General features: G+C 38.9%; 1 protein-coding gene across 1 annotated transcript in view; it reads right to left on the bottom strand.

The window, feature by feature from the left end:
• The window catches only part of Lca5 (lebercilin LCA5), a 28,020-nt gene extending 12,507 nt beyond the window's left edge, over positions 1-15,513 (bottom strand). The window contains exons 1-2 of the mRNA XM_051207891.1: positions 15,272-15,513; positions 11,719-12,248 (exon numbers count right to left, since the gene is read on the bottom strand). Of these exons, the coding sequence (XP_051063848.1) occupies positions 11,719-12,248; positions 15,272-15,470 (729 nt within the window). The 5' untranslated portion in view covers positions 15,471-15,513. The remainder of the gene's footprint in view (positions 1-11,718; positions 12,249-15,271) is intronic.
• Positions 15,514-16,811: the final 1,298 nt, after the last annotated feature.

Raw genomic sequence — 16,811 nt, 5'->3', positions numbered from 1 at the left:
AGCTAAGTGGCAGAATACAAGATTAACTCAAAAAAAAAAAAAAAAATCAGTAGCCCTACTATATACAGACAATAAAGGGACTGAGAAAGAAATCAGAGAAACATCACCTTTTACAATAGCCACAAACAACATAAAATATCTTGGGGTAACACTAACCAAACAAGTGAAAGACCAATATAATAAGAATTTTGAATCTTTAAAGAAAGAAATTAAAGAACATACCAGAAAATGGAAAGCGCTCCCATGTTCTTAGATAGGTAGGATCAACATAGTAAAAATGACAATCATGCCAAAAGCAATGTACAGATTCAATGTAATCCCCATCAAAATCCCAGCACAATTCTTAACAGACCTTGAAAAAACAATACTCAACTTTATATGGAAAAACAAGAGACCCTGTACAATAAAGAAACTTCTGGAGGCATCACCAACCCTGACTTAAAGCTCTATTATAGAGCTACAGTCCTAAAAACAGCTTGGAATTGGTGCAAAAATAAACAGGAAGACCAATGGAATTGAATTGAAAACCCTGATATTAACCCACACACCTACAAGCACATGATTTTTGACAAAGAAGCTAAAACTATACATTGGAAAAAAAGAAAGCATCTTCAACAAATGGTGCTGGCATAACTGGATACTGACCAGTGAATATTCTAAACAAATGAAGTAATTTCTCCTACCCATGAGTATCATGGCACTATTCCTAACAGTAAGAATTGGACTAGGTGCTCAACAGGTAAAAATATAAAGGAAACACAAACACACATACAATATACACACATACCATATATACACATACACACTATAATATACACATACATATACATACCATATACACAAACAAGCATACCATACACATACACACATACCATAATACATGTATATACATACATTATACACACATACAATATATACATGTATATGCATACAATATATACGTACATTCACATACAATTTACACATGTATACATGCCATATACACATGTATAGCATATGCACACATACATACATCATAAACACATACATGCATCCCATATGCATGTATGCACACACACCATATACATAAGTATATGTATTAATATACATACACATACCATATATACATGTACATATACCATATGCATACATACATACATATCACATGCACACATACACATATACCATATATATGCATACACACACCATAGAGTATCATCTGAGAAGAATAAGGTCCTATCATTTTCAGAAAAGTCAATGGAATTGGAAGTCATTATGTTGAACAAAATAAGCCTCACACAGGAAGACAAGTATCATCTTTCCCATATTGAAAAAAAAAAAAAAAAACCATAATAGTGACCACTAGGGAAGGGCAAGGCTATGGATGCAGGAGAGCGTGACAGAAGGGTAGATAGCCATAGTGATCCATGTCATATGCTTGTATGGGAATACCACAGTGAATCCATTAACATTTGTATGTTCTACCAGAAATAGATACTTCAAGATGAAAAGAACAAATATACACTACTCCAAGGAGCTAAAACTGGAATACAAATCATTAGTCTATGAATATTAACAAAAATACATACTCAGGGAAAAAGACAAATACAAACTTAGAAGTACACAGGCTTGAGAGGTGAACTGTATAGTGAAGAGTAAAAGGAGGGGATACCTCACACATCATTCTAGAAGAGATATCTATAGCCTTGAGTTTTATAAACTGCATGAGGGCAGCTTAAAATAAAATAAAGTTGTACATGAAAGCTCCCCAGTATTAGCATAAAGAATCAAGCAATATATAAAACTGCATTGTGCAAAGTAGCATTAACCCCAATGTACCTAAATGCATCACACTAATGAAACAAGAATGCATTAACCATTCTGGTAGACATAGATACCAAGCATCTGATGAGATCCAGTTTATTATTTAAAACAAAAGCCCAGTACCATGTTCCTTGTTATGCATGATTTTCCCTCACAGAGAAAGATCCAGAAGGATGCTGAAAGCTATGATATCTGGGTGGTAAGAATCTTTAGTTTTCATATTTTTTTTCACTTTTTAAAAACGAACAAGAAAAAAAGCTCTAAAAATTAAATGAGCAACACTATGACCGAGTTTGAAAATAAAAGGAAACACTCCCAATAGCTTCAGCAGAGTAAGTCCTGAGGAAGGCGGAACTTTATTAACACTGCCTTCTTTGTCTTCTTTTTCAAAATCGGACCAAAGGCAAAAGTAGAAATCAAATAAGAACATGAATGTTTCAGATATTCTCTTATGTTTACATTATTACATAAGGATAATTTGCCTTCAAAATTTGAAGAAATTAAATGGACAACTTAGGAATAGTATCTTTGGCTGGTAGGACTACTTTAAAATAAACTTTGAAATGTCTTTAAAGAAACATTTTAATGAAACAAAAACTTAAACACTTAACTTTTCCCAAGGCGAAGTGTGCCACAATGCTAACTCTTTTGAGAGACAGACAAAAGGTGGCTGCTGTTTGACAGCTGTGCAAACACACTCGAGGATACTTTTTTTTTTTCCATTTATTTCCTCTTCCTACTATTAAATACCAACCGAGTTTGTTTAAATGGCTGTGTTCATGTTATCTTAACCACTATTCAAAGTCTCACCCTGACAGCCCACCCTACAGGCATGTCACTTAGGGGGTTCCTGCCACATGAGCTCAGCCTCTACTCAAGTCCTTCCATGTATAGACAGCTCACTAATCACAACAGTATGGCGTCCATGACAGGAAATTCAGTGATTAGGAAGTTCTTTACAAATGAGTAGACACAGTTTCTATGTAATGTTCACCAGGGTTGTACTGCTCCAAGAACACAAAAAGTAGCATTTCTCTTCTTCCATGCCACAGCCCTTTGATTAATGAAGTGACATTTCCCCTCAGTCTGATCTATGCCTCCATATTTATTCCATTTATTAAAACAAAACAAAACAAAACAAAGCATACAAACAAACAGAAATCACTTTAGTGTCTGGCATTGGTGGCTCACACCTTTAATCCTAGCACTCAGGAGGCAGAAGCAGGTAGATCTCTGTGAGTTCGAGGGCAGCCTGTTCTACAGAGGGAGAGAAACCCTGTCTTGAAAAACAAGAAGAAAAGCAAAGAAAAAAATTATTACTCTGTGTGTGTGCGTGTGTGTGTGTGTGTGTGTGTGTGTGTGCACGCACGCACGCACACACACATGTACCTGTGCCACATAGCACATGTGGAGGTCAGAGGACAACTTGAGGGAGTCAGTTCCACCAAGTGCATCCCTGGGGTTGAACTCAGGTCATTAGACTTGGCTGCAAGCACCTTTACCTGCTGAGCCATCTCAAAGACCAGCTCTGTTTTAGTGTGTTGTCTTGCATGACAGGTTTGCTGTTGTTTTCGCTTCCTAGCTATCCCATTTCTCTCTACATGTCAGCTTGTTAATATTTTATGCATGTTATTACATGTAATATGAGCAGTAAAATTAGAGTTAGCAATACTGCTAACACCTCAAGGTGTTACCTCTAAATAACTCTTTCCCCGTGTTGACACTTTAAGCAGCAACACCATCTTAACGAATAAAAAAATGATCGTTTTTAGAATCCGAACTATTTAACCAGAGGTTCCACAATAGGTAACCACAAAGTCAACTTTTAAAAAATATTTAACTTTAATCAACTTTTATGAGTTTGTTTGGAGCCAAACTTTGAGGTGGGGATGGGATAGATTCCATTGTCATCTTACCATCAAACTAGCCACCCTCTGCATTTGTGAACCTGTCACAAATGCTTCATGGATCCAAGCCATTCACTCATTCTTTCCAGAAACATTAATTATATTCCAGACAGCATATCAACATTGTGAGCACAAAACCAAATCAGGCTGGTTCCTGACCTTTAGGAACCTGGTTAGTTGAAAGCTAAAGGGGATGAGGCCTGACATGATGCCCAAAGCACCGCTTCTCCGTGTTCCCTGCAGCTTGTCTATACCAAGCTTAGGTACGCATGCATTTGTAAAACTTTCTAACATTACCTTCAATTAGTTCACTTTCTTCAGTGAAACAACAAACATGATGGGATGAGGAGATGGCTCAGTTTGCACAGTCCTTGCTGCATACGCATGAGGGCTGGAGTTTGAATCCCTAGCACCCAAAATGCACTTTTCAGTGGAAAAGTAATGTACTAAAAATTGTTACAATATGCTCCTGTCCGTGGTAAGAGGGTATAGAATGACACTGATACACTGCTCGGGGCTTGCAAGGCAAAGACTACTTCCTAACAGGGACTGATTCTCAGGAGCTGCCTATAAAAAGACAGACGAAATCATACTTCACTGCCGACCTCTTCACAGTATTAAAGCCCCTCTTAGTGCCTCTGTTAGCTCTTCAGTACAAAATTCTTATGTAAACATTAACACAAAACCAAAATAATTGTTCCATGAAGTGAGAAGTTTCCACAGACCCTCCAAACATAACTACTGAAGTCATGAAGTATAATATTTAATTACATTAACATATATATGGTCTAGTCAATTTTGAGATTGTTTTACAGTAACAATTAGCAGGTTCCTCAGTTTTCGTTTTCAAGCATTCATGTTTTCAACATTAACAGCTTTTTATCTGTGAAACATTTGATAATAGATACAATAAGAATCTAATTCAGAGTGTGAGGTCCTGGAAGGATAGCTCAGCGGTTAAGAACATCTACTGCTCTCACAAAAGACTAGAATTCAATTCCCAGTACCCACATTGGAAGGTTCACAACTGCCTGTAACTCCAGTGCTGTGGGATCCCATAGCCTCTTCTGGATTCTGCAGGCACTTGCATTGACACATATACATGCATGAAATTATAAAAGTAATATCCAAAAAAAAAAACCCTCAACTTTGGGAAACCAACAGTTTCCCAAGTGAAAAACATTTTAGGCACATGAAGGGCTTGAACATCCTGACTTCTGGGCCACTGAGGGGCTCAGAAGACAAAGGTGCCTGTTATCAAGCCTGATGACCTAATTCAATGTCTGGGTCCACATGGAAGAAGAAGAGAACACAAACCCACAAGATGCCCATGAGTGTGCAATTCTACACACATAACGACACAAAGACATATGTATGTATGCACACATGCATGCTTGTGTGTATGCAATACAAAAAAGACAGACAGATAATGTGATAATAAAAATTTTAAGTATGACCTAGACCTATCAGATTTCAGAGCTCAAAGGCACCTCAGGAGTCCTAGTGTTTAATTCCACAGATGTGCCAGCCAAAGCCTGGGGATTAAGACAGACCAGAAAACATAGGGACAAGAGCAGAGATAGCTGTTGGTCCACTATTATCTTAATTCACTTGTGTTAGAAATAGCACAGAAGGAGCAGAGGCCACAGCAGAGCTTCTGGACTTGGGGATCAGAAGACAAACACTCTGAGAACAGAATCTGGCCTCTGGAGGATGGTGTGGCTGGGAGAGAAACAGATGTGTCTAGCCAGTGAGAAGGGAAACCATGCTCAATTAACCTTCGCTTCAGGTGACTACTTACTTGAGAGGCAGTTCTATTTTAACAAAAGAAGCACTCCCGCTTGAGGGCAGTCCTGGAGTCTGGGAAAGTGAGTAATGGTCTCTTACAGGAAAATCTACCAAAAGAGATGTCTGCCCAGACTCCTCTACAACCACATATACTGAGCCCCACAACTGCAAGCTGCTTCCTGAATTTTCACCAGGTGATAAAAGATAAAGTCTCAATAGTTTCATCATGTTTTCTCGATAAAGTAACTTACTCTGTGCCAACCTGTTATTCCAAAGCAGGTGGATTTTCATACACCAAATGCACACCTACAGATTGCTGTACATCTTGCTGTGTACTGTAACTACAGTTTTATCTTTTCATTAAGACTGGAAGACCATTTTCTGTTTGATGGCTGTTAACTCCTATGATGGTGACAAGCCCCAATGTTTGCTTCAGGACACACTGCTATCTATGATGAACCTTGGTCAGGAAGGCACTCAAAGTCTGGAGAATATAATGTGAGATTTAGAATAATATTAAAAAAAAATCTACTTGCTTAACGTGCTATTTAACCATGCCTCTATTTTCTAATTACTGTTAACATCTGTGTGAGGTTGGATTGTCTGTATCTGTATCAATTACAACAACATATTGCAACAGATTGAGTGCAGAAGCAGATATGAGAACCCAGCTGTCCTGTACTGAGTCAGACATTAAAGCTATTTACAAATATACAAAGCAAACCACTTTCATCTGATTTACTTCAAGTTCAGAAAAAAAATATTATTAAAGGGCTTTTTTAAAAAACGATTCATTTTATTATATGTGTCTACGTTGTGTGCCTGCATATATGTGTGTGCTTCATATATATACCTGGTACCTGTAGAGGCCAGAATAAGACACTGACCTGGAGTTACAGATAGTTGTGAGCTGTCCCATGGGAGCTGGGAACTGAAACCAGGTCAGTCCTCTGCAAGAACACCTAGTGCTCTTAACTACTCAGTTATCATTTATACTGAGATATCTTATAATGCAATGTAACCAGTGATTTACCACTGTTTAGATGTGTTAAGGAATATTTATTTGTAAATGTTCTAAACTTTTCATTCCTAATGTGGCAAGCATCAGTAGACAAATCTCTGCATCCTATAACTACAGCATGCTTCTTTACTTTCAAAATTAGATTTTAAGTACTAAAATTTGTATTAATCTATTAAAGAATATACATTAAAACAGGACTTCTATTTTGAGGAAACTATTTAATAAACTGATAATGTGTGCTGTTGCACAGTACAGTTTCTAAAAAGGACAACACAGAGCTGTCATGCAAAGGGTTGACTACAGCCAACACAGAGCTGCCACACAGAGCAATGACTACAGCCAAAAAGGAGCTGTCATGTAGAAGGGTGACAACAGACAACAGTGTGTCATTTCTCTGAAGGGTAATATTAGACAATAGCAAGCTATGCATCTGAAAAAAAATTTAAGTTTCTTGTGAGAAAGAATTTTGAAAGTTTCCATGCAATACATACACATATATAGAACCCCAAATAAAGATGTACAATCATTTTAAATAAGGGTTAAATATGCGATCTGATTTAGGTGCCAGCCCTTTGTACTGTGTTTAGCAAGAATAACTGTATCAAGCAGTTCACCCTGGTATGTCCTGGGATTGGACTAGTATAGGTGAGCTGATTCCTAAAGGGAGAGGACACCTGTCAGGCAGCTGACTCCATTGAAATATTTCACTAGCTCTGTAAACACACACCCCTTTCTAAACTATCAACTGCACCCCTACACTACTGAACGCCCTGATGGACTGATTGCCCAATTCCAAACAGTCATCCCCAAACATGCATACATATTGTAAACACCAAGTGGACTCAGCAGGCTGTAGTTACATAACAGTAATAGGTGAAGAAGCCGGTACTTTGAGAGGGAGTGGAAGGGGACACAAAGGACAAGTCAGAGGGAAAGGAGTATGGGGAGTCAATGATATAAATACAGCACTCATGTATGAAAGTCTTAAAAACTAATAAAATGAATATAAAAACAACCTCAAAAATGTCAAAGGTGTGGTATGCAATATGAAAATCAGGTTAATTGATGTAATATGTTCAGGGTTTTAATTACATGGGTACGTGGTAACTGCTCATATCACAGAGAAGAAATACATGCAACTGTTTGAGATGATGGATATTTTGTTTATTATACTAACCATTTTAGTGTATGCATCATGTTCTGTATTTTAAATATGCACAATAAATGCATTTAAAAGTAAGATTTAAGGAAGTCAAGTGATACAAGCTGAAAGATATAAAATCTTTGTTTTGAAAGTACAAATTTGGTTCAAGCACAGATAACATATTTTTAAAAAAGGAAAGGAAGGAAGGGAGGAAGGAAGGAAGGAACAGCAAATCAAACAAATGAAATGCCCTCTGGACAACATAGCCAGTCAGCCTGAGGTGAACGTGTGCAGCTGCTGGAACACTGCAGGGAGGTGACTACAGTTACTGGCACAGCCAGGCCACCTTTGGGTTTTAGTGAGTGTGCAAAATACAGCATCACAATCGAGCTCCTCCCTGACTCTTAAGCAATTATGGGACTTAACCATCACCAACTGAACTAGAGGGAAAAATAAATATCGAGTGGATGAGGCAAAATTTAAGAAGCCGAATGAGGCTTAAAACCTCAATGGCAAATATGTTAAGTTCTATGTTGATTTTAAGTGAGATTATGAAGGAAATAATTATATACACTGAGTTGGATGTCAAAGGTGTTGGAAAGGATAAAGAATAAGCTAAAAGGTAGAGAATAATTCTCCTCAGAGGGCTTCAGAAGTGACACTACTCAGAAGGTGTGGCGGCAGATGTGACATTACTAAGCACAAAAAGGTCCCTGACTGCATATTTAACGCTGACCACAACACAATTTTAATTACATAGAAGCAGCTCGGTCCAGGCCTCAGACGTGGAGAGACAGAGTTCACATATCAGCGATTCTAAACCTGGGTCATTTCTAAAACTGCATCACTCCTTTATGTGCATAAACTATTCCGTTGAAAACCTATTTTTTTACCATAGAAATAAGCTTTGAAATTCAAAAACTTAACTTTAGAAGTGATGTGAGAAAAATTTGAGACTATTTAGAAGTCAAAAATGAGTCAAATTAATGGAGACACCTTGCATTTAGAGCCAGGAAACTCAGCAGTATAGGTGGCAGTCACAAATCAATCAGTGCATAAAGCAGTTCCTATCAAAGCTCCAGGATGTGTTTGCACACACACATAAGCTCATTTTAGTAACACATGGAGAGGCTGGAGTGATGCCTCAGCAGTTAAGAAGGCTTGCTGCTCTTCCAAAAGACCTGAGTTGGGTTCCTAGCATCCAAATCAGGTAGCTCAAAACTGCCTACACACACACACACAATCACACATACACACAATCACACACACACACAATCACACATAGAAATAAAACAAATCTTTAAAAACAGGCAGGAGATCTAACACACATTAAAAAGATCTCAGACCTGTAAGAAGTCACTGTTGCTCCGTGTTAAGGATCAAGGGTGTGTTGTGACAGGAGAGGCACACTTAGATCAGCAGGAGAAATTAGAAGCTAAAAGGAAGCCCTCAAAAATATGTCCAAGTGATTTTAAAAGATACCCAAGCAACTGGAGGTGATGGAGGGAGTCACTTCACACGGCACTTGAGTAACCGAGACCCGATATTGAGGCCTAACCACAACCTTTTGCAAAAAAGACCTCAAAATGGGCTTAACTGTTAGGAGCTTACGTTAACATAAAACAGAAGTGTTTATGAAACACTGAGCTATATAATTAAATATAAATATTTTTGTCACTTATCCCTCAATAAAGGAAAGAAAATAATTTTGGTCACAACACTGAGGTGATCTTTACGACATAAGCAAAGGACAAGAGGTGAGCCATTCTTAGACTTGATACCAAAGCACAATAGATCAAAGAAAAATCTTGTCACGTGGATCACAATGAAATTAAAACCTTTCCCTCTTGAAATATCTTTCCATCTGTGAAGATGGTGAGAAAAGATCTGCAAAGCATACATTAAAAAAAAAAGTTTATATCAGGAAAAATAAAGAACTGTCAAAAACCAACAGAAAACAGAGAGAGAGAGAGAGAGAGAGAGAGAGAGAGAGAGAGAGAGAATTCGCTTTCCTAATGTGAAGGGAAAACCCCCAAAAGAGAAAGCCTAGTTGAGCAGCACAGGAAGGGTTGCTGCAGGCCTGTGAGAACCGGTTAAAAGCGGTTAATAGCAAAGGCTGCCATGCTGATAGAGCGGAGGGCCAGAGCAGCCAGGCACTGCTGATGGACACCCACTGGCACTGCTACTCTAGCAAGGGGGGGGGTGAGAGGGGGTGTGGGGGGAAGCTCTGACAAAGACAAGCAGACATTCTAGGAGGCAGCACAGGTACTTCCAGGTACACATCCCAGAGAAATCAAAGTCATGTTCATACATAAAATCTGTACGTGAGCACTCTTAGCAGCTTTATTGCTTAGTACAAAAACCTGAAAGGTAATATCCTTCAATTGGCTATACCATGACACTCTGTTAGCACACTGTCAAGTACTACTCAGAAATCAAAGCTGTTTACTCATCCGACAGCTAGCATTAGAGTGTAAGTGATGTATCCCAGCATCAAGTCTATACAGTAAGCAACTCCTTGAAATCACAGAATTATAGAGATGCCTAGTAGTGAATGCCTCAGGTTAGAGAGGGAAGGATAAAAGGTATCGCTGATCTGTATCTTGACCTGAACCACAGTCACAAAAACCATGCACGTAATCAAACACACATATGCGTACAAATAAAGTCAGGGAAGGCTGAGGAGTTTGCTGGATCATTTCACTGTATCAGAACCAACTTTAATATTGTAGAATGATCATAAAATATGGGGAAAGCCCTATTTTAGAATATGGTTTCTATTAATGCATAATGGTTTCCATAAACTTTCTATTAATGCCTATCTTTCTACAATGACTCAAAATAGGTAAAAAGGCAAAACAAATGAAGAAGCCAGTTCCCTTATTTATAAGAGGCAGAGTCTGGCTTTATGGTCAAGGTTGGCTTTAAATTCACAGTCCCTCCTCAGCTTCCCAAATGTCCAGGTTACATGCACATGCCACCACACCAGGCCTGTGTCTGCCTCACCCCGCCCCACACAGACTGTTCTCCATGCAGGTTTCTTATACAAAGGGCCCTGCACAGTTTCACTAAAACCATTTCACACCCATGGGCCATCACACTTCTCATTTGTCCCCCCCTCCCACTGCCCCCCATGTTCCTTAAGTCATGTGACTCTCTTCTTTGCCCCCAGGTAGTCCCCTTTTTACTTTTGCTTTTTTGACATGATATTGCATGACCCTCTGCCCCTTTATCAGCCTTCTCCTCTCTCATCAATTTCTAGCTTCAGAGAAAGGGATGTTTTGTACAGGGTGGTTACTATACATCAAAGACAATCAAATAGCCAAACACAACATTTCCAGAAATTACTAAGATTCAAACTCATCCATCTGCATATGGCTTACTAATAATATATACAATCTTCGACATCTAGGTCTTAAATACATGTTCTTTTGTGTAAGTGTGGGTATGCCTACATGGATGTGTATGAATGGAGGCCAGAGATCAATCTTGGGTTTCATTCCTAGCAGCTGTCTCTCCCTGGTACCTGGAACTCAGCTAAGTAGACCAGGCTAGCTGCTCAGTGAGCCCCATAGATGCCAGCCTGCATCTCCCCTCCCTGGCACTGAAATTACAAGTGCTCACCACCACCTACCACACCCAGCCATTTTTATGCAAGTGCTAAGGGTGGAGCTCAGGTCCTCATGGCTGTAGAGCAACTCTTTACCAACTAAGTTCTCTCCCCAGCCCCTAAATATACATCCTTAATTGTCCTTGAGTTCTTCTGTGGTTCTGTTGTTGCTTGAGACAGGGTATCACTATGCAGCACTAGCTGGTCTAGAAAGCAGACCAGGCTGGCCTCAAACTCACCAAGATGCCCTGGCATCTTGAGTTCTAGAACTAAAAGCCCGAACCACCAGCCTGGATCTGTCCTTGATTTCTATGCAAGAAAAATAACATTAAAATGCACTTTCAGGTCTAAGCAAAGGCCAAACTGCAAAGGGCTGCTTAATCAGAGCCCTCAAATGCCCAGTGAGCACCAGCCATGGGACACGATGTGAAGCGTACAATTTTACCTTAATTTTTCTCTCGGTGTCATCTAATTTTAACTCTGCTGTAACCAGTTTCTTGGCCAAGTCATCTCGTTCTGGGAGATGTCTGGCCTCAGAGATCTTTTTCAGTTTCTGTAAGGAAAACTTCGTCCTGAATAATTCACCTTCGGTGTCTTTTACCCTTTTCTCTGTTGCCCGTTCTTTCTCCTGAGATTTTCTTAAGCGTTCTTTGAGTGCAGAAATCTCATTGTTGTGACGCTGTATAAGTTGTGAGATTTCACTCTCTGCATCTTCAAACTTGGTCAGGGCTTTCTCCTGACGATACTGAAGATTCTTCAAAGCCTTGTTTTCTTTGAGCAGATGGGCTAGCTTGGACTGCAGTTCAGACACTTCGTTCTGCAGCTCATTGATTTTCAGAAGCCTGGCAGACAGAACCCGCTTTGTAACAATATCTGGATCTCTCCGCAGTGGCTCTCTGTTGAGGCTTTGGGATCGAAATCCCATTCGGGTTCCCTTTTTGCTGGGTATAGCCTTAGGGCTAATCTTCTTAAGGGCTAAAAAAGAAACGGTAACAATGTGAGTGAAGGCTATACCCATGTTACTATTTATCTACTCAGATCACGTGGACCTACATAATTTTTAGTTTTTTTTTTTTTTTTCTTTAAAAAAAAAATGATTTTAGAGGCTAGGTGTGGTGACACACACCTTTAATCCAGCATTTGGGAGGCAGAGGCATGTGGGTGGGTCTCTGAGTTCAAAGCCAGCCTGGTATGCACAGCAAGTTCCAGAGCTATGTAAAAATCAAATAGCAGGAATGTTTTAATATCTTGATATGTTTCTCTTTAAAGAGGTTCTGGGGTAAGAGTTAGCTCAGTTCTCAAAATATGTGTCACACAAGCACAAAGACCCGAGTTTGCTCTCCACAAGCCATATGAAAAACCTAGCCAGGCATGGTAAAACTGGGTGTGATGGTGTGATCCCAGCACTGTGAGGTTGAGGACAAAGATCCTGGAGTTTACCAGCCAGCCAGTCTGCCTACCTGGGCAAGCTATACACCCATGAAGGGTTACTGTCTTAAAATACAAGACAGATAATTCCAGAGAAACGACACCCAAGGTTATCTTCTACCCTCCACGTACACACACATACATGATACACACATATATACACACACAAAGACATACACACATACATAAAACCAATGTCACTTTACAACACATAAAATTCTTAAAATATACATATTAAATCATAACATTTCCCAAAAAGTTTAAAGTATTTTCAGTAAATTGTATTGAGCGTAAGCTTCAGGATATCACATCTACTCTTTAAAAAAGGGATCTAAAATCCTATCAAAAGGTTAAAATACAAAAACAAACAAAGGACCTAAGTCAAAAGCCCACACCAAGCCATCTCATTCTCTGCCTGCTGCCCATGGAACAGAATGTAAAGCTCTCCATCAACTTCTCCACCACCACGACGATAAATATACTAACCCTCTGTAAGCCGGCCCCCATTAAATGCTTTCTTCTGTAAGAGTTGCCTTGGCCATACTGCCTCATAGTAAAAGAACAATAACCATGACAGAAGTTGGTATCAGGAGTGGGAGTAGGGTGGTTAGTGTCAGAATGGTCCCCATAGCCTCGTATGTTTGAAAGCTTGGTCACCAGTTAGTGGAACTGTTTGGGAAGAATTGGGAAATGTGACTTTGTTGGAAGAAGTGTGTCACCAGGTCAATCTCTCTGTCTCTCTCTCTGTCTCTCTCTCTCTCTCACCTGCCTGCCCGCCTGCCACCATACTCCCTGCCATGATGATCACTGGCTAACCCTCTAAAACTGTAATGCTTCCTTTTATAAGCCATCGTGTCTCTACAGCAATAGAACAGTAACTAAGACAAGAAATGAATTCAGTTTGGTCCTGTTGTTTGGTATAAGGCAGACAAATGCCCTCAGACTTTAATTCAAGACATCACAGAGCAGAAAGCCATGCAAGGCAGAGGGGAGATAATAATTGAAAATTTCCGACTGTTGTTGGAATTGTTTTTCACGGATCTGATTGTTCTTAACAGTTTTCTCAAGTAAGGTAAGGCTCACAAAATTCTGGGGAACTTCCAGGAGAGGAACAGAAAACTAATGTGCTTCTTGCCAACAATACCCTAGATATGTAAATTATCCTTGGGAATACCAGGTATTTTCTAAGGTTCCACTTGACAAGAGATGTGTATAGAAGCTGGAGAACATATTCTCAACAAATTACAAGAAGCATATTCAGAGGAAGGCTGAAAACAAAGATGATGCTTAGAAGAAGAAAAAAAGAAAAAGAAGCCTAAAAAGAATGGCAATCAAAGAAGAAAAGCACTCAGTTGTCAACAGATGGGCACCCTGAGGCACTGGACTGGGGTCCATGAACAGGTCACCCTCATGCAGATACACATCCTTTGCGAGTCTCTTCTTCTTCAATGTTGTTATCATCATCATCATCATTGCAGGCTGTGTGTGTGTGTGTGTGTGTGTGTGTGTGTGTGTGTGTGTGTGTGTGTTGTAGATCAAAGAGTGAAGCTGGTGTTTGTGGAGTTGGGTTTCTCCTTCCTCCATGGTTTCTGAGTCAAAATCGCATGATCAGACTTGAGGAACAAGGAACAAGTACGTTTAACCTGAGGCTGAGCCACCTGGCTGATCCTCTTTGTAGTTTTTAATGTGTAAACATTACTTTTCAAGGTAATATTTTTAATGTAAATTTAACTACACCCTTTCTTAAGTCAATCCAACAGGTGTCGCCCACAAAAATAATGAGTATAGGCTGTTACCATCAGATGTGGCTGGCATCAGGAAGTCTGTTACCTGCAGTGGTGTCATAACTGTGCTACATGCATCAATGTGTCACGATTACCTTACTTGCTATAACCTATTGTTCTAGGCCATTTTTATAAGCTACAGATCTTACGCATTCTGCTGCTCCAGGAAATGAGATTTTCCTAACTCTAGAGATTTATTAAAATGAAGAGAATTATGTAACAGTACACAACTATACAGCTATGATTTTCCAGTATAGTAACAATCTAATAACAAAAACTGTTTAATAATATTCTAGTCGTCTTTTGAGTCAGTGAATGGCAAACAAATTGGATGATGATTTCAAGTCCTAAGCCAGGTTAAGCTGAATGTTTTCAGTGACCACTGTGCTAACCTCCTAAGGTCATCAGCGCTGTCAAAGAATCATGTCCACTTTATATCACTACTTGTAGTTACTTTTTTAAAAAAAATGATAGAGAAAGTGGAATTGTTTTGCAGATTTTGCCTTTACAGTAAGTGCCTCTGAGATTACAAGAAAGACATTTCCTTAGGAAGAGAGAAAATGAGCAGTCTTCTGTGCTCTCCTCTGCATAACTTTGAACATAAAAATGGTAAGATATACATACAAACAATGCCTCATTTATGGAAACAAAGCCTATATGAAATGAATATCAGCCCACTCTATGCACACAGCAACATATGCTAGCAGAAAAGCTTAATTCATGTGGGTTTTTGCCACACTGTCCCGAGAATCTGGGTGTCTGGGACCTTTTACAGTAGATACTTACCTTGATGATACACCTGGTTGTCTGACAACTGTCTTTTTGGATTCTTCTCCTTAGTACTTGAACATGAAGGCCGACTGACAGGTGATGAATGGCCAGAAGACTGTGATGAAGACCCAAAGTCAGACGAATAGTGAGAGTAATGGTGTTTGCCTGATTTTCTTTCTTCATCGGTATCTGGACTTCTGGCTCTTTCCCCCATTGTTTGTAAAAATGACCTCTTGTCACATAATTTTACAAATTCATGAAAACCCTGGAAAGTATTTTTGTAGTCTTATGTGCAGCTTGTTCCCTTCACAGTATATCTGTGGTCTGCATCAGTAAACACAAGATATTTTACTACCTACATTGAGGAAAGAGAAAGCAGACTCATCAAAGGGTCATAAAATAATCAAAATGAGAGTGACTAAAGTCAAACATACTTCACAGCATCCCAGGATAAGGAAGAGGCTGTCATTTATTTTTATAGTTAACTTACATATTTGCAATAAGACACATTCGCAATAACCCAGAAAATAACATTCCTTCTGCATAAGGTCAACTGATTTTGATTTTCCTTTAATCCTGAGAATTATAAACACAACGCTGGAAATTATGAGACAATAATGATCAAATCACCAGTATTGTTCTATGTGGGGTGTGACTTAAAAACAAAACAAAACAAAACAAAACAAAAAAAAAAAAAAAAAAAAAAACCCAGCCCTAATTAAAAAAAAAAAAAAAATACCTAGTTAGGTGGCACTAGCACACACTGTTAATCCCAGAACTTTGGAGGCAGAGGCAGGCAGATCTCTGAGTTCAAGGCCAGCCTGGTCTACAGAGTGAGAGCTGTACAGAGAAACTCTGTCTTGAAAAACAAGAAGGGGGGGGGGGTGAGAAAAATACCTAAGATTGATTATATAAATGTAAAACAAAATTAAGTTTTTAAAGTTTAAAACATATCTGATGGGGGAAAAAATCATCCTTAGTACATAATTACCTCATAGTACTCCATAAAAAAATGAGGTAAAAAAATTAAGTGAGAAAACTAGATAATACTCCCAAAAAGGCAATATACATTTTTAAGCTATTCTATTACCAAAGATGCTTCAAAATAGTAACAATGTGACTAGGGCTACAATCAGAAGATTCTGAGAGGAGAAATTTGACAAGACATATTTATTTTATTTATGGTTTCCAGAAATTAACTGACTTTGGATTTTTGAGAAAGGTTTGTAACCATGGATGGCTTAAACTCACAGCAAGCCTCCTGTCTTGACCTCTTAACTGATGAGATTATAGGCAAAAGACATAATGCCCATCTTATTTATGCTTTTGATATTTAAATTTAATAATTCTACTTATAGGTCCCCCATAAAAAATCTAAATATGAGGAAAAGTAAAAATGTTTCATGTAATATTATACATGCAGTTTTTGGTTGGGGAGGTGTTTGTTTTGCATTTTGAGACAGGGCCTCACTGTAACCTTGGCTGGCCAGGAGGTTCTCAAACTAAGAGATCCACTGACCCTGACCTTTGCCTCCCAGCTCCCAAGTGCTGGATT

This window comes from Phodopus roborovskii, unplaced genomic scaffold (assembly GCF_943737965.1).
Source record: "Phodopus roborovskii unplaced genomic scaffold, PHOROB, whole genome shotgun sequence".
NCBI lineage: Eukaryota > Metazoa > Chordata > Mammalia > Rodentia > Cricetidae > Phodopus > Phodopus roborovskii.
This window is presented reverse-complemented; position numbering and strand designations above follow the sequence as displayed.